Source organism: Chanos chanos, chromosome 2 (genome assembly GCF_902362185.1).
Source record: "Chanos chanos chromosome 2, fChaCha1.1, whole genome shotgun sequence".
NCBI classification, from domain to species: domain Eukaryota; kingdom Metazoa; phylum Chordata; class Actinopteri; order Gonorynchiformes; family Chanidae; genus Chanos; species Chanos chanos.
In genome coordinates, this window is record NC_044496.1 from 3440423 (window position 1) to 3461271 (window position 20849).

General features: G+C 43.2%; 1 protein-coding gene across 1 annotated transcript in view; it reads right to left on the minus strand.

Moving 5' to 3' along the window:
- Nucleotides 1–6053: 6053 nt before the first annotated feature.
- Nucleotides 6054–20849, minus strand: part of creb3l1 (cAMP responsive element binding protein 3-like 1) — a 35189-nt gene continuing 20393 nt past the window's right edge. Inside the window, exons 5-15 of the mRNA XM_030793759.1 lie at nt 19807–19964; nt 19138–19287; nt 18882–18940; nt 17742–17810; nt 14722–14821; nt 13473–13599; nt 12018–12258; nt 11485–11632; nt 11286–11392; nt 6775–6916; nt 6054–6149 (exon numbers count right to left, since the gene is read on the minus strand). Of these exons, the coding sequence (XP_030649619.1) occupies nt 6054–6149; nt 6775–6916; nt 11286–11392; nt 11485–11632; nt 12018–12258; nt 13473–13599; nt 14722–14821; nt 17742–17810; nt 18882–18940; nt 19138–19287; nt 19807–19964 (1397 nt within the window). The remainder of the gene's footprint in view (nt 6150–6774; nt 6917–11285; nt 11393–11484; nt 11633–12017; nt 12259–13472; nt 13600–14721; nt 14822–17741; nt 17811–18881; nt 18941–19137; nt 19288–19806; nt 19965–20849) is intronic.

The window sequence follows — 20849 nt, forward strand, 5'->3', positions numbered from 1 at the left end:
AAAACAGCCAACTGTTTCCAATGAAAACGCTGTTTGTCACAGTTCCTATATGCGCTTTGCGATGTCAAAGCAGAGCTTGCGTTAATTCTGTTGGGTTTTATTGAGACAGTTCTTGTCTGACCGTGGATGTCAGTAGTAATACTCCCGGCGAAACAGTTCAGCAGTCCTGGAGCTCACAGATGTGCGTTCCTGGTCAATGCTCCGCCCCTCCCGCATAATCACAAACTCCCAATCAGCCACAAACGGGAATATCCTCTTTCGTAAATGAAACACGTTGAGACATATCGCATTGCACCCGCGCGGTAGGGACGGAAACTATTCGCTTGGAAACGTTGATATGACCAGTCCAAGTAAAACCTCATTATCATGAGAGCATGATTTTTGGGCTGACTGTTTCTTGGGGTTTACTAAAGTTTGACCCGATTAATAAATTAATAAATCAAGCAACAGAGGGAGAGGGAGAGAGAAAGAGAGAGAGAGAGGGAGGGGGAGAGAGAGAGAGGGAGGGGGGTCCACAAGCAAGGCTGAGAAACAAGTTGAACCAGCTACTTCACCCCATTTCTAGTGAGTAAACTTAATGTGGTTTGTTTCCTGCTTGGGAACTCTCAAAATCTTTCCAGCATATCTGGAAACATGAGACAATAAAGCAGTGTAAGAATGTTTGTATCTGAATTTGTATCTGAAAGCCACTGATTCTGCGTTTTAAATGATCAGACTTTTCAAATGTAAGCCTTACACACATAATCTTAGCATCGCTATGAGTCACTATTCAGAGAGACAGGTGCCAATTTGATGTTACACATCTTTCATACCATAACAGAATATTACCGCTATCTAACTAACTTCAGATTAAATATCACATACACAAGTTTTAAATAGAACAACCCAGTTTGTATTGATAAGCTAAGAGAGATGGCTTTGGACAATCTAACAGTTGTGCTGTTTGCGAGCAGAGAGTGGAATTGATTGGTGAAAGCCCTCGGGGCAGTGAAACATGTAACTATACCCCACACAATGACCCTGCTTTTCCAATGTTAGATCAGTTCAAGCCCGGCTATATCCCCAGCCTGTCTGGATCTACTGCACACTACAGTGCCCAGGACAGCTGAGAGATGGCCAAGAGAGAGAGAATGTTCTAGAAACACAACAGAGTGAGAGCAGTCAGAAAACACACTTAAGTATTGTGACATACACAAAAGAAACAGAACGAAAGAAAAAAACAAACAAAAAACAAACAAACAAACAAATACTCCTTTACATGAAATGTAAAGGTACCACTCAGATCATTAAGTATATTTGCAAATATCTACCCACCAACACTCACTGCGCTCAGCTGACCATGCAACTCAAACACTCTCCTACCCACCTATTTCAATAACTAATCTATTTCTCTTGTCCTTCATTTCAGCAAACCCCAGCCACACCCTGACCAGCCCCCCCATCCCCCCAGCCCCCCCCCCCTCCACCCACCCTGCCCCTTCATTGCCCTAGCTGGTGTGCTGTCCTCCAAGAAAGTAAACCCCCTGTCCTCACCCCATGTAAGCACCACACCACACAAGGCTTTTCTGTCATTTCTCATAGACTTTTACCATTATTATGCTATTAAATAATCTAACAACTATACTGTCACTATCCCCGTGTCAGCTGGATGAGGATGGGCTTCCCCTTCCGAGTCTTGGTTCCTCTAAAGGTCTTGGGAGGGTGGGGGGTGATTAGTTATGTTTCTGACACTCCTATTTATTTCGGACCGAGCGTAGAATTGTACGGCACAAGAGCCGTACAGTTACCTGGTTAACAAGCAACTTGTTATTTGCTTGGAATTTAACAGCCTGATAACTTAATCCAACAACAATTATTTGATCAGTTTACATGCTGTTCCAATTTCTTTGATCCCCAGGGCACACTAAAATAAATATTGACATCTCATCTCCTGTACACACCAGAGTACAATGGAAGGAACAGAGAGAGCTGTTACTGACGAGAGCAGGCCAGATAGCCCGTGTAGGAAGTGCACACAGAAAACACCCAAACGTATAAGCATAATCTAGGGCAATTTCAGCAAAAACAGATAAAATGTTTTCAGACTGTGCACTACTACTGTTACTACTAACTAGCCTAAGCTGTTTTCAGATTTTATAAGAAGTTCATTTTTTGTGGAACTCGCAGCGTTCTTTTATTGACACCCCCCTCCCACCACACACACACACACACACACACAAAAATAGAGAGAAAGAGATAGAGAACGCATATAGTGGAACCACTGCTTGTCTATTTCACTATTTCACAGCTAAAATCCCCTGTCGCCAACTTCTCCATATTTTATATATGCATATCCACCTTATCATGGCACTAGCTTCAGTAAAGGTGTTCCTCTTGGCCGACCACTGATATCTGAACACGCTCGATTTGATTTGTCAAAGGTTAAGATGGCGTAATTTTAAAAATCACATTAATTTTATCAAAGGGCATTGTACTAGAGCGAACGCAACCTGTTTGTCTCTGGATCACCATATATAAACCTATTTTAGAAAACAGAGAGGAGTTTTATTTGGTCAGTATAAGAGAAAGAGAGAGAGCGAGAGAGAGAGAGAGAATGACGAAGATCATCTAAATTGTGTTTTTAAAATATGTCCACTGGTTGTTAGGTTAATGAGGATTAATGGTGTGTTTTTCTTGTTAGGACAGGATCTCAATGAGCATCAATCATCCTGGACAGCAAACAGGGATCACCGATCATCATTATTTGCCTGGTGGTGGTTCGTGACTCCAATCAGGCGTGTGGAGGGCACTAAGTCAGATGGACCAGGGAATTGCCTGTGATCATGCTGTCTGCATGCAGGAATGAGTCATGGAGTACTCAGGTGTTTCCATTAGCCTTATAGATGGCACCTGTACACACACACACACACACACACACACACACACACACACACGCACATACATAAAGAGACAGAGACAGAGAGAGAGAATTTGAAATGTAAAATATTTTGAGCAAATTTTAAGTGTGCATTTAAAAAAATCTTAAATGATTCTGACAATTTTAACAGTGTGTTGCAATTAAATTCATAGCACCATATCAAACTGTGCCTCAACTAGTAATGCAGTTATACCCTCAGAGTGAATTTACAGATCTGCAGTATATGTTCCTCTCTTTCCTCAGCAGAGGAATATATGAACTGCATGAGAATATGATTGAACAGTGTATGGACAACACATCAGTTTCATCAGTTTGACAAACACTTATTCATTCATTCATTCATTAATTCATTCATTTTCTAAGCCGCTTATCCTAATTTGGGTCACAGGTGGTGCTGGAGCCTATCCCAGCATTCATTGGGCGAAAGGTGGGGACACACCATGGACAGGTAGCCAGTCCATCGCAGGGCAGAGTTTGACAAACATGACAACATTATATGAGGTGCGTATGCTCCATAGAGCATAGAGTCAATATTCCCATCACATTACATCTTATTATTATTATTATTATTATTATTATTATTATTATTATTATTATTATTATGTTTTGGTGGCATTTATTCGTGCAGTCACAACAAACGGCTGTTAGGACAAGAATTCTGCTATATGACAATTATCACCTGCTGTATCTTTAATTAACACCGTAGAGAAACATGAAAAGCATGAAAAAAACACCTTTTACTGACTCAGTGACACCTTCAAATGGACTTCTGAAAAAACAGCACGGTACCATTCGCGTTCCTTTAGAAAATGTTAGGTGACAATGAACATTCGTAAGGCTTTATATCTAAGCTACAGCCACGCAGAGTCCTAACTAATCTCCAGCCAAACTCACACATTCTGATAACACGCAATGTTTTATGGGTGATTTGTTTGCCATTGTGTGTGGTAATTATGAAAAATGATTTGAGATCATTATCGAGGGTCAAAAAGTCAGCTATCGCTTATTCACCAGAGACCAACTACAGTGCACAGCAGGGAAGATGGAAAACACTCTCTCTCACACACATTACAGAGGTACCAAAACATTCACACAAATACACAAGCAGAGAGAGAGAGAGAGAGAGAGAGAGGGAGAGAGAGAGGGGGGCAATGGAGATGAAGAGAGAGAGAGAGAGAGAGAGAGAGAGAAAGAGATGGAAAAAGTGAAAGGGAGAGGTATAAAAAAGTGTAATGGTTATCCACTGGAAGAAGTCGTGCTAGCCTACAAACTGACAGGAAAATCATCTCTCTTAGAACACTTTGTTTGTCACCAATTCTGCGTCAGTGGAAGTGTCTAAAATCAGATCTGATCCAGTTGCTACCGCCGTTCGTGTTTTCCCCTCTTTTTTCCTCACGCACATTTGAGCATTAAAAGCATCTGTGTTGTTGATGGTGTTGACCCTGTGTGACCAGAGAGGGACAGACAGGCATTCAAGGTTAAACACCCAAAACATAGACACAGGATGGGTGAGAGGAGAATGCTCATTACCCTAACATCTTTCACTTGATAAATGCACGTTTTTTTATTTTTTTATTTTTTTATTTATCAACAGGTCTCACATAGGCAGTGTTTTCAAGGTTGCAGTGCGTTCTTTGAACTAATTGCTTTGGTGGATGTTTTTTTTTTTTTTTTTTTTTTTTGCATAGAAAGCTTTGGTTGTTATGCAGTTACCTGTACATGACTGAGAACTCAGGGCATGTGATTCCTGATGCAGCTGTCTCAACACTATGTCCCAGACAGATCACTGAACTGAAATGAGCATTACTGTTTCTTAAAAATGCTTATTCTAGTGAAGATAAACCTTGGGATTTACAGGTTGTTTGTTTTTTTAATTCTGATGTCTGCAGCAATACGGATTTTATCTTCACATCACGCCTTTTAGCCATTTCTATAAGAAACGCTTTAGAAAAATCCTGATGCAGTTTCTATGGATGATACCTGAGAGTATGGTCTTTTCATATTCTCACATCCAACAAAATATCTCCCCGTAGCGTCTGCCGTTTCAGACGAGCCACACGGCGTGTGTTCTTTGGAGCGCTCAAACCAAACTCACGTGTACTCGTGCAGTTCAGCGCCGGGAGCTCGACCTAACAGCCGGCCACTTCATTAGCCGGCTAATGGATCGGAGGTTTGAGAGACCAGGCTTCAATGCTCAGTTGGGCTTTTCCCTGATGTCAACCAGCGTTTCTGTTTAAAAACCACTTCAAGAGCCACGGGGTCTCAGATGGGTCCCAGAGGTTTGAGTGTAAGGAAGTCCATCTCAAGTACAGAAAATTTGCAATAGCACGGAAAGTGCAATATGAATTTCCACAAAATAACAGATTTTAACAGAGCTTGAAACATCTGAATCAAACGTCTCACTTTAACAGTCCAGTTTATCATCAGATTCCAGAAATATACACAATTATCCTCACAGTCATCAATGCGTTTTGGTTACTTGTTTGTTTTGTTGTTGTTTTTAAATCTTTTCTCCAAATCTGAAGGGTCCCCCTGTAACGTCACACCAAGATATTGCCTTTCGTCTGTTTATTTCCTGCAGTATCTCAATATTTAAGCATGTACATTCGGGCAGAAAATCAAAGCGATGGTGAGGACGCACCAATGGAGCCCTGGGAACCTTTCCAAATCTCAAGAGAGATACTGACTCTACTGCAGCGGGAACCGCTCCACTGGGTAAGTGAGCTTAATGACGCTAGTTAGCAACATAGCTAAAGGTTAACTCCAACCGAAAAAAAAGAAAAGAAAGCTAGCTAGCTATGTTCTCATGTCATTATTTCAAATACAGCACTCTTTCCATCTGGAAATGTATCTTATTTGTTTTCATATGATGGGCCACAACATTTTAACGAAAACAAAATACCCCCCCCCCCCCCCCCCCACCCCCCCCCCCCCCCCCCCCCCCCCCCCCCCCACCCCCCCCCCCAAAAAGCAACTGTGTTCGGTAATATATGTTGATACACTCATTACTAGATTTTTACAAACATTTACAACTTGTTCACAGATTAATTTTGAGGCATGTGTATACATTGTGCCCATCCCAAGCCTGTTAATAAATTATTCTGCAGAGGGCAATACTTGTGTAGTTGTTGTGTTCTCAGTGCCGCTCTGATATTGGTTCAATACTCTGAACGTCCCTGTCCAGCGTCAGCCTGTCGCTGAATGAGTTCTCTGAGGAGATCCGGGAGAGAGCCTGTACGGAGGGTTCTGTGTTGGGGTTATTAGAGGTTTTGCTTCATAAATTGGAATCGCCATGGAAACAGCAGAGTAGGGCAAGTTCTTCCGCTCTGGTCTCACTGCACGGCCTCCTGGTCAAACACAAGGGTTTTCTCCCTCAAAATAACACCCTAATTTCATTCAAATGACACATGTAGTTCGTAGTGCTTGGACTTCTTCCTCAGCAGTAATGTAAACTTAATGAAACTGAGATTTTATTCAGCCTCACGTTATATTAACTCATTCATTTTCTTTTTTTTTTCTTAGCTATTGTGTATTTTATTATAATCACTATAATAGGAAGCCTGTACTCTCGTTTTTGGAGTGGCTTTCTTGTTCCTGTCAGAACATAGGGAACAGAAAAGAATATTCTAGAATCGTTCTTAATTTACTATGTGTCTTTGAGTTTGCTAGGCAACGAAGTTATTCAGTAAACAAACACTAATTGCAGAGGTCAATGTTCATAATAAATTATACAGAGTTGACTCGGGGTTCTTTATTGTTTTGTTTTTGGTTTTATTTATTTCTTCTTTTTTTTCTTTATTGCACCGTTTTTTGCAAATATTGTGACTCCCTGGAGCGAATAAATTGGCTTTTCACACCTCCGGACTAGTCCACTCAGCGTGTGAGCCATTGCTCCTCATTGGCTGGCCTTTGGCACTGTGGTGGAGGCGATTAGCGTCCTCTCTCATCAGACACATCAACCACCTGCCCCACTTCCTCCTCCAGTGAAGACCAAGACTCCTGTGAGAACAAACACAGCTCTCACCCGTTTTACCATTTAACACACAAGTTACTTTACTAAGCAGTACTATTGTCCTATACATAAACAAACAAATAAACAAACAAACAAATAAATCAATCAAAGGTCTGCAGTGTAACGCAGTGTCCTTCATTACGTAGCGTAAGCATTCTGATGCAAACGATCCGGTTTTTTGTCTTAGAACATTTGTTGCAGTGCTGTGAAAATTACTCCTTCGTTATTTTTTTTCCTCATGATCGATCTAACGAGAGCAGAGATGACTAATCTTCTCCATTTGAATCTCTTCACTAAGCATCGACAGCTTACATTTGACACAGTCCTCTGCGACCTAGCTTCACCCCTTTGATATTCCTGGTCATAGCGTAGGCTCTCTCTCCTCTGAACGCCGGTCCATGTACAAACAGATTATATTGGACTCTAATTTCATGATTTTTTTTTTTTTTTTCCTCCAGGCCTTGTGGTGCTGCTGCTAGCGTTCTCTCTGCCGGGTCACCCTTAGATACAGTAAATAAAGAACCGGTGGTTGAAAGAGGGAGTGGGAGTTTTCCCCTGACACTGACTCACACAGAGTCTTCACCAATGTACAGCAGCACTCAGATCCTCTCTCTCAGACTATACGGTGCGCTACTGTGTGTGTGTGCGGTCTTTATTCTTATTTCTAACGATTTGCTGCAGAACTGTTCAGGACAAAACAAACAAACAAACAAAAAGCCCTGTAAAATATTGTAAGGAGCGTCAGCCAAATCACCAAAGCCTAAAGAAGCCCACAGTCTCCATTGTAGACGGTAAACATCGCGTGACGACACAAAACCACAACCGAGTGTGTTTTCACAGCGAAAGTCGACAGCAGAATTGGCTCAGTTTCAACACGAAGACCGCAGACCCAGGGCTAGAACGCGTAAGGTTGCAGAAGGTGAGATGTGTTTAGCTGGGTCGACCGTAGAGACTGGGGACCAGCAGAAGTGGCTGAATTGTGTAGAACCGAAAGGTCTGCACAAAGACGAACCAGTCGTGTAGGTGGGTTATACGATCGTGTGTGTGTGTGTGTGTGTGTGTGTGTCTCCTGGAGTTGAATTTGCATGAGGTGGATCGGATGAGCTGACCTGTGGAGAGTTGCTTGAGTTGTGTAGGCTTTGAGAGGCCTAGTGAGACCACTTTGTGGTTCGTAAACAAACGCTCACACCGACCGAGGTTGTGAACAGTCGTGTAACTAACAAGTGGCCTCCGCCTGTGTGACAAGGAACCGGAAGGACATCGCTTTTAAATAGTCTTTCAAAACTCATGCCACTGTAAAACTCGCAAAACCCGACCCGTTCGATTCTCACTGAATTCCACCCTATGAACCGAACGACACTGAACCGGACGCGTCCAGTCTTCACACTTCTGCGTCCTTGTCTCAGAGCAGGGTTATGGGTGATCATAACATCTACACCATCTTTATTTAGTTCTCTGTTTTCAGCACAGTACCTCTGTTCTGCCTTTGACAGGGCACTGGCAAACTAACTTAAGTGTACTGGAGGTCTAAAGCGCAGACAGTTATTTTTATTATGGTTTATCCTAGTCTTAGTCATGCTTTATGATAAACCTTTAATATTTTAGGTCTTTATAACAGCCCTGAGCTGAAGAAAGCATAACAGAAGAGATAGGAAACTGAGTGAAGTACTGGTCAATGATCAATATTGGAGTGTTGTGGTGAAACACTGACACCTAGTGGTGACACATTCTCAACTGCAGGAAGGGCAGCTGCATTACTGTTGAGTGACTCCAGTGAGCTACAAGGACACATGTATGAACAGTTTATGATTAAACTTAAGTTCGCTTAACTGAGACGATGTGAGAACGTGTAAAGTAATTAAATTGTGCATGATAAGCTGCGGAGACCAGACGTGAGACATAAAAGAACACACAGATGCCACAGAAATGCTTCTGCAATTTTTATGTTTTGCTTCATTCTAACTCTACTATAAAGGAAAGAGGAAAGAGATACAGACAGAGGCTATTAAAAGTATCTCTGGTCAGAGACAGACAGACAGATAGATAGATAGATAGACATGCAGTATGTTACACAGGGACAGTGCGAATGATCACAAACGGGTCATCATCTTACCAAAGGCACAGGGTACATACCAAAACAATGCCTTAAAAATATAAAAATACATCCTCCATATTTACAGCAACAACATAGTTTTTTTTTTCCTTTTTCCATTCATGTCATATGTACAAAAGACAACAAGAAAAATGACTAGGACATAATTTGTGAGGGTGGTAACAACAATTAAACTGGATGTGTTTAAAAGGATTAAAAAAAAAAAAGTTTGACATTTTTGATGACACTTCAAAAAAAAAACAACAGCTTTGTGGTACAATTAAAGAAATACCATGTTATGGTCATAAACATGAGGCGGAACAATCTGGAATATGATGGTTGCCACGGTAATGACTTTTGAATATGAGAATAAGGCGAAGATAAAAGCAGAAACGGTGATAGAGAGCGAGATCAGGTAAAGCATATCAACCCTTTTTATAGCAATAAAAGCTTTTTCTTTAATGACACTCTTATTGATATGGTGAGAAAAAAATTGCCTTTGGAAGGTGAAAATATGAACAAGCCCCAGAACGTTGAGAAATTCATTCATTTGATAGAATAGATCAATCAACTAAAAACAAAACAAAACAAAACAAAAAAAACACAAATGTTTTTTGACATTAAAATGAAGAATTAAAGAGATGCACCAAAAAACGGACTCCAACTTGACCAAAGTACTAGTGGATTTGACTGATCAACATTTAACAAAGACCACCAAATAGTACAAGATGGCACAGATTCATGGTTCTGACACTTTAAGACCACACTTCTAACAACAGGACATCACGGAGTTCCCACAACAGAGGAGAAAACATACATGGAAATCGCCCACAGTCGGAATACAAGCCGCGTGAAACGGAAAAGCTTCCAAACCGAAAACTTCATCATCTGGTGTCAGATGTCATATAGTTTCAAAAAGGAAAAAAAAAAAAACAACTGTTTTTGATTTCTGATTTTTTTTTTCTTTCCTGATGTCATAGCATCACTAGCTTAATGATTAGACGTGTGTGTGTATGTGTGTGTGTGTAGTTTTTTGTTGTTGTTTTTTTTAAATCTATTTAAATGCGTTACAGTGTAGTGAAAGTCTGAATAGCCTAGCCTGAATCATGACATATTTGGTTATGTTGGTTTTCTCAGATAACGGGGAAGCATTGATTGCTAATATTTAAAAAAAAAAAATGTTTTTGTCATATCTGCAGATATCAGCGCACATTATGGTTTCTGGTCTTTTTGCCTTGGTAGAGAACTTATTAAAACTGATCATCCCTGTTCATGATTTCCTCTATATACAAAATTTTTCTTTACACAGAAATAAAGATAACAACGGAGACAAAAACTGTTTAACAGTTAGAACATCAAGATAATGTAAATTTTACATCATCCTTAGAATCATAAAAATTCAACAACAACAACAACAAAAACAAAACATTATACCATTCTCTTTTTTTTTTGTGCATAAAATAAATATGCTCTTTTTTGATGCTGACATAACTTGAATATATTACAGATACTTTGATTTCCATAAAAATACCTCTACCTTTTAAAATAGAAGTAAACAAATAAAATACATTTCATTGAGAAGAGGAGCAAGAAACTAAAAAAAGAGGTCTGAGAGAAGAATTATAAGACGTTAGGAAAATATTTCATTATTTCAAAAAAATAAGTTCAGAATAAAAGCGTGTCGAGGCACTTAAATGAATGTGTTTTTTTTCTTCCTAGTGCAAAACAAGTGCAGTTCCCTCACGAGCTACTAAATGACCTGCCGTCTCCTTTGACGAAAACGTCAGTTCAGTCTGACAGGAGAGACGAGATGCACGCAGAGCATATCACGGACATATATACGGAATGATCTGGAATTAAGGCTTTATGGAGAAAAAAAAAAAAAAAAAGATATAGAAATTTAGAAAAAAAAAAAAAAAATTAAGAATAAAAGCTAAAGAACGTCTTTGGAGTTTTGGGAATGTAACAATACATGCTTATCTTTTCAGTCACATGGCATTGAAACAAAAACAAACAAACAGCAAAAACAAACAAACAAACAAACAAATAAACAACTGAAAGGGGGGGGGGGAGAGTTCTTCTGCTGGCTAATAAAGTTAGGACACCCACCCCCTGCTGGACACTGCTCACCTCCCACACACACACACACACACACACACACACACACACATATTTAGCTTTGGATGTGCCTTTGTCTACTCGGATAGGTGCTCGGAATTTTCCTTTGACAGAAACTTAACGTAAAATAACAGCAGCTCCCGTACAGCACCACTCCGGCATGGGAGTGAAGCTGCCCACTGAGCACCTGCTCATCCGGCCCCCCCTCACGATCACACAGCCCATGCCGCGGTGTCTGAGCACGCTCAGTGCACTGCAGCAGGGGCGGCGGGTACGCAGTGGGACGAGGACTCCCCTCCGGTGAGAGGTGTGGGTGGGTGGGGGGGGGGGGGGGGTCTGGCTGGCCTGGTGGATGAGCTGGGCTGGGGGTTTTTTTTTCTGGAGGGCAGCAGGTGGTGGAGGGTTAAAGGGGATGATGAGACGCTGACTGTAGTTTAGTGTCGTGCTGTGGGATGGGGTGAGGTGAATGTGAGATGATGAAGACGTTAGCACACTAGGGGGCGCCAGAGCGCAGAGTGACCTCAGAGATCAGAAAGCAGCGGAGGCCTGCATGTGCGAGGCAGCTCCGCACAGAAGGGTTAGAAATACTCCGCCCCCCCCTCCGGATTTGGTTCTCTGAGAGAGAGAGAAAGAGACAGAGAGAGAGAGAGAGAGAGAGAGAGTTAATGTAAGTTATGCAGTCCTTATTGGAAATGATTAAAAATACCATTGAAGAGTCTGAGAGTACGGCACGGGTGCCTAACACTCTAGAAACCACACCTAACAGTTTGAATACTCTGTCTACTGGTTTGAATACTCCTGCTACTGGTTTGAATACTCCGGTTACTGGTTTGAATACTCCGGTTACTGGTTTGGTGCAGGTGACAGCGCAGTCTTACCGTTTGTGGTACTGCTCCTCTTTGTGGTGGAACGGGGCGCCGGTTCTGTTGTTGTAGGCCATCGGGTCGGACTGGGTCTCGCTCAGGTACTTGCTGGTCTCGTGAGCCTGCTCAGCGTGATCCTGGCCGAGGTCAAAGGGCGCCCCCTCCCACCCGTCCCCCCCCTCCACGCTCAGGAAGGCCCCGTGGCCGTCCTCCAGCGCGGAGCCCTCATCATAGAAGAGCAGACTGCGGGAGCGGACTGTAAACACATGCACGCGCGCACGCACACACACACACACACACACACACACACAAATATACACACACACACACACAAATACACACACACACACATAAACCACAGACAGACAAACACACACACACACACACACACGCATATAAAACACAGACATACAAATACAGACACACACACACACACAAACACAAACACGCATGCATGCACACCACAGACAGAAAGTTAGTTCATTTCGGTTCTTTTGGGATTACTTGGTATTGAGCATTCTAATAATCAACACAATCTATAGCTCTGTGACTTTTCCTCTCCTCTGTCTGCCCTTCAGATTAACAGTGACCGATCTCACAGACGTAACAAGGTCAGACGAAGCCGTGAAGTTTTACTGTGAGTTAGCAGTGTTTTAAAGCCTCGTGTGTTAGCGGATATGCATTATTCAGATGGTGCTAATTCTGACGCGGGTTTGATTCGGAGAGAGAGAGGCTGTCTCTAATGCCTCTCCCGAGAACCTTCGCTTCCATGAACTCAGGTTTCTACGGCAACGCAGCCACCGTCGGCCAATGGAAACATCTGCGAGGCCCTCGTTAAAATGGATGGAGCTGTGTTTTTTAGTGGCTGGCTGGAGTAGGCTTTCAGATAGAGAGCTTATCAAACGCACAGAGAGAAACGAGACCGTGCCCCCCTCCATTTCTAAATCTGTTACAGAGCACTACAGAAGAAAAGGAGCGAGACAGAGACTGTGTGAGTCGGGAGAAAATGCATTAAAACACATTCAAAGACACATAATGATTTCATATCTCAGTTCCCTCTAGGATATCTAACGCCAATTTGGACGTGTGAGTGGTGAACATTGTGGTTTGATACGTTTTAAATAATGTCCGTGTGAAGTATTCATGAAGAGTCCTCAGAAGAACTTCATAAGTCATGTCTTTTTCAAACATAACACGACCAAGCTCACCTCAGATCGTGTTAGCTGGATGGAAACTGAACAAATGATTTGGTTTATAATACACTGTTACAAAAAAACAAATTAACTCTTTTTTTTTTACCTAGCTCAAGATGAAAGGCTGTTTATTTCATATTCAAGGGTTTGTTGTCCCTAGCATGAAAACAGTAACACATGTTGCTAATCTGCAGAGACAGCCACGTAACCTTAATCCTCTCACTGTGTTTTTTGCCTGCATGGTTTGACTGACGTGTTTCGAGCCGCGGGGACGTACCCTGGCTGATGGTGTAGAGGTCGGGTGAGGGCAGGGGGTCGGAGGTCAGCGCATACGAGGTGGAGGAGAACTCAGGCAGACAGGGCACGAGGGAACCCACCACCAACACAAAACACAGTGCCACCACCTGGTGGGAGGGAACCACACACGTGGTGAGCGCACAAACACCACCCAGCGGAACTCTTTCAGAAGAGTGCTGTTTCAGGATAAGTGTTTTCGGCTTTCTTAGTGTAAATTATGGACACATTGTCTTACACACAATCGTTGTTATTGTCATGTAGGTGATATGCCAAAATCTGACACTCCTGGAAATAAACGCGCAAGTGCATCTGAAAACTGGGACTGAATTTAAAACGTCATATGACTACTGTTAGCCAATGGGATTGCACATGTGCTGGGCACAACTGTCAAACGTCATATAATACAGTCACATGACACATTCTAGTTAGCCAATGAAAATCAGTTTTGTCAAGTTGTAAAGTCTGAATGAGTTAGCATGTGTCATTTGTCCGTTTGTTAATCTAGCAGTGATGAAAGATACCTCAGCAAACCACCGCTGCTGGTTGGGGCTGTATCTTTATTCTGATAGTTAAACATATCAGTGTTTGGAAAAACAGCAAGGCTGTGAACGATATTCAAAACGTCCGATCAAGTGGAACAATTTACAAATATGCACCTAGGCAAAATTCCAATGAAAACTTTTGGGTTTTTCTGATGTTTTTGTTTTCATACACAGTTTCTCTTGCAGATATCGATATTTGGAGTTTATAATAACTGACGGGTTGATTTTTTCGGGGAGAGGAGGTAGGGTCGGTCCTTGAATGTCCTCAGCTGACAGGAACGGAGCGCGTGCGGCGGAATTTGCCAGAAGTGAATGCTGTCGGAATTTTTGCGGGCGCTTATAACAGTGTGGACTGTGAGGGAGCCCTGTACTGTTCCTTTCCCTTAGCCTTTGACAAGTTCAAATTCCTCACAGTGATAGCAGCTGGCTGAACCCTGAGAACAGTGCAGCGAGACAGCACAATGAACTTATAAACCTCAACTCAGCTGATCTCAGATCAGAACCAAAACACCACAAAACCTGATCACCGCAAATACTCCTAAACCTGGCCCTCTGTGTGTGTGTGTGTGTGTGTGTGTGTCCATCAATGTGAGTAGTAATTAAGATCATCTTTATGTTTGCACAGTATCCTTGTGTGAGTGTGTGTGTGTGAGTGTGTGAGTGTGTGAGTGTGGCGTAACATCTCACCATAAGGCAAGTCCCTGTTTGCGTGGAAGCTATTTTATAGGAGCGAGGAACCTTCCCACTCACGAGGGCCTGAAGTTTCTGCAGCTGCTGTAGTAAAGACCTACACACAGAGAGAGCAGAGAAACACACAGAGGTCAGCGTGAGACACACACTCACACACGCGCACGCGCGCGCACACGCACATGTACGCATGCATGCACACAGAGTGAAACAGTATGTAAAGACAAATCATTGCATTCATAGTTTTCATGTATGACTTAATTATATGTGACTTCCAGCAGAAAAGTAAAAAAAAGAAAAAACCCTAATAAAAACAGTAATTCTGTATGTCCTAAGTGTCCCCCTGTGCCTGTGCTTGTTGGTTTGAGTTAGCAGAGATCATGTAAGGATAGCGCACACAGGACCAGGCTACGACAGGTTGTGTTATATAACCCAAACTACAGAGACTCCTTCAAAGTACCACTAAACACACGTTTTGAGTGAATACATAACTTCCCTAAAGCCGCACACACCCACTCACGCACGCACACACAGGCACACAGGCGTACACACACACACACACACACACACACACACGCACACTCAGGCACACACAGGCACACACAGGCACACAGGCACACAGGCACACACGCACACACAGGCACACACACACAGCAACGTGTTTCAGGTTGAGTGTCCTCCAGTGCTCCCAAACGCTGGAGCACTCACTTGTGAAATATTTTTAACCACTAAAAATCAATATCTATGTTAATTCTTTGAGGAGTTGCTGCATAAAACTTTATTTGAAAATCCAAAGGCAGACAATGCTCTCTGCTGGCAAGTCTCTATCGTACAGTTGGCAGTGGAAGGAGTGGAAATGGCTAGAATTTTCATAATCTGTTGTGTCTAATGTCAACTAATTACTTGGAACTTCTGTGAGAGTGTGAGGTTTTTTTTTTCATAGGACTACCTTATCTTGTAAACTGCCTTGTTGAGTCTTTCTATGATAACATATCTATCCTGTATCTTAGGGTGTTAACGACTAATGTGAGATTATGTCGGATTCACTGTCTATTACTTGGGTGCATTGCAGGGCAGATGATTCAGAGTTGATGAATTTCCAAGGTAAACCATGCATTAAGGGTCAAGATGACACGTCAGTGCACGCTAGATATTTCGCATGCACAGGCTCCCCGAGGTAAAGGCAAAGAGCATGGCTCAGACATAACCAGTTCTGACCAGCAGAGGGCGCCAAACTGCCCCTCAATAGTAAGCGTTCAGTGTGTTTTATGCGGTCTGGTGGAACTATAATAAAAGCCCACATGACTCACAGTCAAAACATATAATAAGCGTGCACAGCTATATCATGCACAGTAACACATAACTGATGTGGACACATACTCCTTAAATACACACAACTAAAGAGCCTGTCTCTTAACAGCCGCCTTGAATATCACACTGTCATCTGAGTTTTGGTTAGAAAGTAAGTTACAAAAGAAGGAAAAACAAGCAGGAGAGTATTTTTAAGGAGCGAATGATCATGATTAATAACTATACTGACAGCTACGGGAAAAAAAAAAAATTAAAAGAAAAATAAAATTCAGCCAATTCTAAGCAAACTCAAGCGAGTGACTCCAATAACCTAAAACTAGTCCAAAAAGATCTCTCCATCCAGAGATGAAAAAACAAAACAAAACAAAATAGCCAAAACAAACAGAGGGCTGAGACGACAGAGAAGAGGCGCAAACAGACTTATCTAAAACTCGACCATTTCTTTCCGTATTTATTGTTTTTAATCTCCTAATTGCTCCTCTTTTGGTATATAAACAAACACGCACACTCACGTCTCCAAACTCCTCCACCTCTTGCCACTACCAAACACACACATACTCACACACACACTCACACACACACACACACACCTTGAGTCTCACTCCTTTGGACTTTGGAAGCTGAGTAAGAGAACTATGTTGGCCGCCTGTTGGCTTCACTCACATCTCTAATTATAAAAGAGCAGCCTCCATCCAACACTTTAGATAAAACCTCTCACTTTATACTGTAATTAGGACAAAGCAGACCCTCCCTCCGCCCATCACCCCCCACGCTGTGTGTATATGTGCAAAGCAAGCAACTCTCTGGGACTCTGGTTGTTAATGAGAGGCTCCTGATGCGATTCTTACTGCTTTACAAGTCGAGATTAAAGATTACAGGACATTGTTCTTTGTCTAATGATACGACTGAGAGCAACTGTAAAGCTTTGCAGCGTAACGGCGCTTCTGGAAGTTCGCAGCAGGAAGTCTCAGCCAAGTTTCAAGGCCCCACAAGAAGAACAGGAGCACAGGCACATGACAGTGTTACGAAAAATGGGCTTGGTGAAGGTTTGGCCTTTGTCCTGTAATACTTCATAATTTCTCTCTGTCTTTTTTTTTATTATTTAGATATGCCTTTAGCCTGGGGTCAAATGAACTAATTTCCTTGTAGGAAGACACATATAATGAAACATTAGTGGAGAAACTGGTTCCCAACTGGATAATCACGTCACACTGCATACGCACGTTCAACCGACTAGACGGCAGAGAGTGGGACGCGTGTGAGTTTTGACACCTGCTGAGCGGTAAAGTAGCCTGTGTAAAGAATCAGCAACATCAGAAAGGAAAAAAACAAAAGCAAGACCTAAAAAACACGTTGGACTTTCTTGTTTATTGAATAAAGGAGCAGAGGAAGCCGTCTGTGGCTCTGGCCTCGTTATACACACACACACACACACACACACACACACACACAGACCACCCAGGAACAAAAGAAAGGTGAGAGTTCTATGAACCTGGGTGGACTTACACACGCGCGCGTGTGCGCATGCGAGTGCTAACCAGGAGACCAAAAGCTTCCAAAACTGCCTGGCTGAATTGGCCGTGAAATACACACCAGCCTAGGGTAGATAACACAGCGGCACACGTGCCCATTCCCTCACACACACGGACACACACACGGACACACACACACACTTGACACACATCCTTCTGAAACCACGAAGGCCTCACCTGTTTGCACTCTCCAGCGTCTCCACCTTCCTCCACAACTCGTTGTTCTCAGAGGTGTAGTTCTCCACCCTGCCAATGAAAAACAGTCTCAGCTCAGACACCTGGGACTCACACACACACACACACACACACTCACTCACTCATTCTGCTCTGAGGACTGGGGAAGAGGGAACAAAGGAGACCAGTCTTTTCCTCTGGACTTCTAACAGCCGACGGTTTGTTTAGGCAGGTAAATGAACTGTTTCAATGAAATTACCAGATTTAACAGAAAATTTAACAAATGAACAAGGCCTAATGTTAGGGGGGGGGGGGGGGCGTTTTTTGGTTTGTTTGTTTGTTTGTTTTCGTTTTTTGATGTCATATGTTTGTCCAAAGACATGAAGAATGATTAATTGCCCCATAAATGGGAGATAAATGAAGCACTACTGTGTCGCTGGAAAGTGTAATAATTTGGTCTTCCCAGAAAAAAATAATTCACTCCCTCTCTCTCATACACACACACACACACACAGACACACTCATACACACAGACACAGTTACACACACACACTCCAGCCTCAGAACAGGAGAATGATTCATCTGACCCAGTCTAACTATAGAGAGCAAAGAACCCCTCTGTTTTTTTTTTTGTTTTTGTTTTTTTAACTTTTACTGGAGAGTTCACAGAGAAAACAAAAAGAAGGAAAGGTGAAAAAGTATATAAGGAGTAAGGCTGAGAGCGAGAGAGGACAGAGAGAGAGAGAGGATGAGAGAGAGAGAGAGAGAGAGAGAGAGAGGATGAGAGAGAGAGAGAGGACAGAGAGAGAGAGAGGATGAGAGAGAGAGAGAGAGAGAGAGAGAGGATGAGAGAGAGAGAGAGAGAGAGAGAGAGAGAGAGAGAGAGAGGATGAGCAAGAGAGAGAGAGGATGAGAGAGAGATAGAGAGAGAGAGAGAGAGAGAGAGAGGATGAGAGAGAGAGAGAGAGAGAGAGAGAGAGGATGAGAGAGAGAGGGAGGGTGATTAAAACAAGGGAGAAAAAGGCAAATGTGGGAATTCAGGAGCTGGAGAAAGAGTACAGCACAACGGAGAGGAGAGGAGAGGAGAGGAGAAGAAAAGAAAGGATGAGCCAGAGAGAAGAAGGGGAAGGTCTCCACCCTTACTTTTTCTCCAGACATTCCACGTATTCCTTCTTCTTTCTGCGACTCTCCTGAGCAGAGATCTGACGGATCACAAAACGAGGCAGTGTGTGAAAATATCGATAAGACAAAAAATAAGACATTATAATGAACTGTCTTTGGTTTTTTTTCACTCGCTCTCAACAGTCAAGACAAACACAAAACCCACAGCAGTTACGGGCCAAACGCTTGACTGCAAGCTCAGAAATGCCTTTTTTTTGGGGGGGGGGGTGAAGAATACCTTGTTTTTGATCTTCCTGCGGACTCTCTTGAGCGCTTTCTCCTCGGTCTTGGTGAGAGGCAGTTTGTTGGGGACGGGGTAACCCTCCGCGATCAGTGTCCGTTTCTCCTCCTCTGTCAGAATCAGAGGCCCTGACGTCCCCTGCAGCTTCTGCACGACAACAAACATTTATCAGCATATTTTCCCCCCTCCCCCCAGGCATCAGCTCACGCTGCCCTGCCCGGGAACTCCGACCCCACCCACTCCTATCCAACCCCTAAGCACAGTGAGCTCTGCTTCCTGACCGATGGAAACAGCCACACATGCAAATGCTTTCTGAGAATCTGAAGAGATTCACATTCATCCTCAAAGCGATCTTCTCCTCTTATCTGTTCATAGCTATGCATTATTTCCACTTTTAAACTTTCTTCAGACAGGCACCTCTTACCATCCTTAAACAAGAACCAGAGGGATGTTAGTTCTCAGCTGGTGTGTCGGGTTACGGTTCTGTGTTGTAGCCGTATGGATTCCACTCATAGAAGTGCGGAAAGCTTAGACATGTCTAAGGCCGGACCGTAGCTACACTACAGCTATTAAAGGGGAGCCACCATAGCTTTCCCAGACACACAGATGTCCGTGTTAGTGAGGGGAGGTGACAGTTGTGTCGAGTCGAGTCTCGTCTCCACTCACGTGCGGGGCGGTGAGAAGAGGCGAGGAGGAAATGGCTGCAGAGGTGCGGGCCTGCAGGCGGGCGGGGCTGGACGGCGGCAGCGAATGAGGGCTCTGGGATCCGTCGCTGTCGCTGCCGTGGCTACTGGGCGGAGTTGGAGGAAGCTGCAGATGCTCGTCTGTGAACGAAAAAAAGAGAGGAAAACGCAAACGGTCGTTATGAGTCAACTACAGGGTCTGGATGCACTCGTTTACGTTGGAACGACGGAACGCCGGAACGTTGGAATGAGGGCGTGGCCACGCTATGCATCTACGACAACGTCAACAGGCCCGATGGCTCTCACTGATGTTTGATTCTTCAAGTGAAAATGAAAGATTAAAACAGCGCCCCATATCTCTTCACAGTAAACAATGTACATACTACATAAACAACAGTCAGATGTTTGATTGGGTGTCAGATAAGATATGGCATAGCAATATACAAAGCATTCATTCATGCCGTGACTGGGCTTGTGCTAGATCAGCCTGCAGGTTCTGTGGTATTTGTGTTTGATGGGACTGGAGGTTCTGTGGTATTTATGTTAGATCAGCCTGCAGGTTCTGTTGGGCTTGTGCTAGATCAGACTGCAGGTTCTGTTGGGCTTGCGTTGGATCAGCCTGCAGGTTCTGTTGTGTTTGTGTTAGATCAGACTGCAGGTTCTGTTGTGTTTGTGTTAGATCAGACTGCGGGTTCTGTTGTGTTTGTGTTAGATCAGACTGCGGGTTCTGTTGTGTTTGTGTTAGATCAACCTGCGGGTTCTGTGGTGTTTGTGTTTGATGGGACTGGAGGTTCTGTGGTATTTGTGTTAGATCAGCCTGCAGGTTCTGTTGTGTTTGTGTTAGATCAGCCTGCAGGTTCTGTTGTGTTTGTGTTAGATCAGCCTGCAGGTTCTGTTGTGTTTGTGTTAGATCAGACTGCGGGTTCTGTTGTGTTTGTGTTAGATCAACCTGCGGGTTCTGTGGTGTTTGTGTTTGATGGGACTGGAGGTTCTGTGGTATTTGTGTTAGATCAGCCTGCAGGTTCT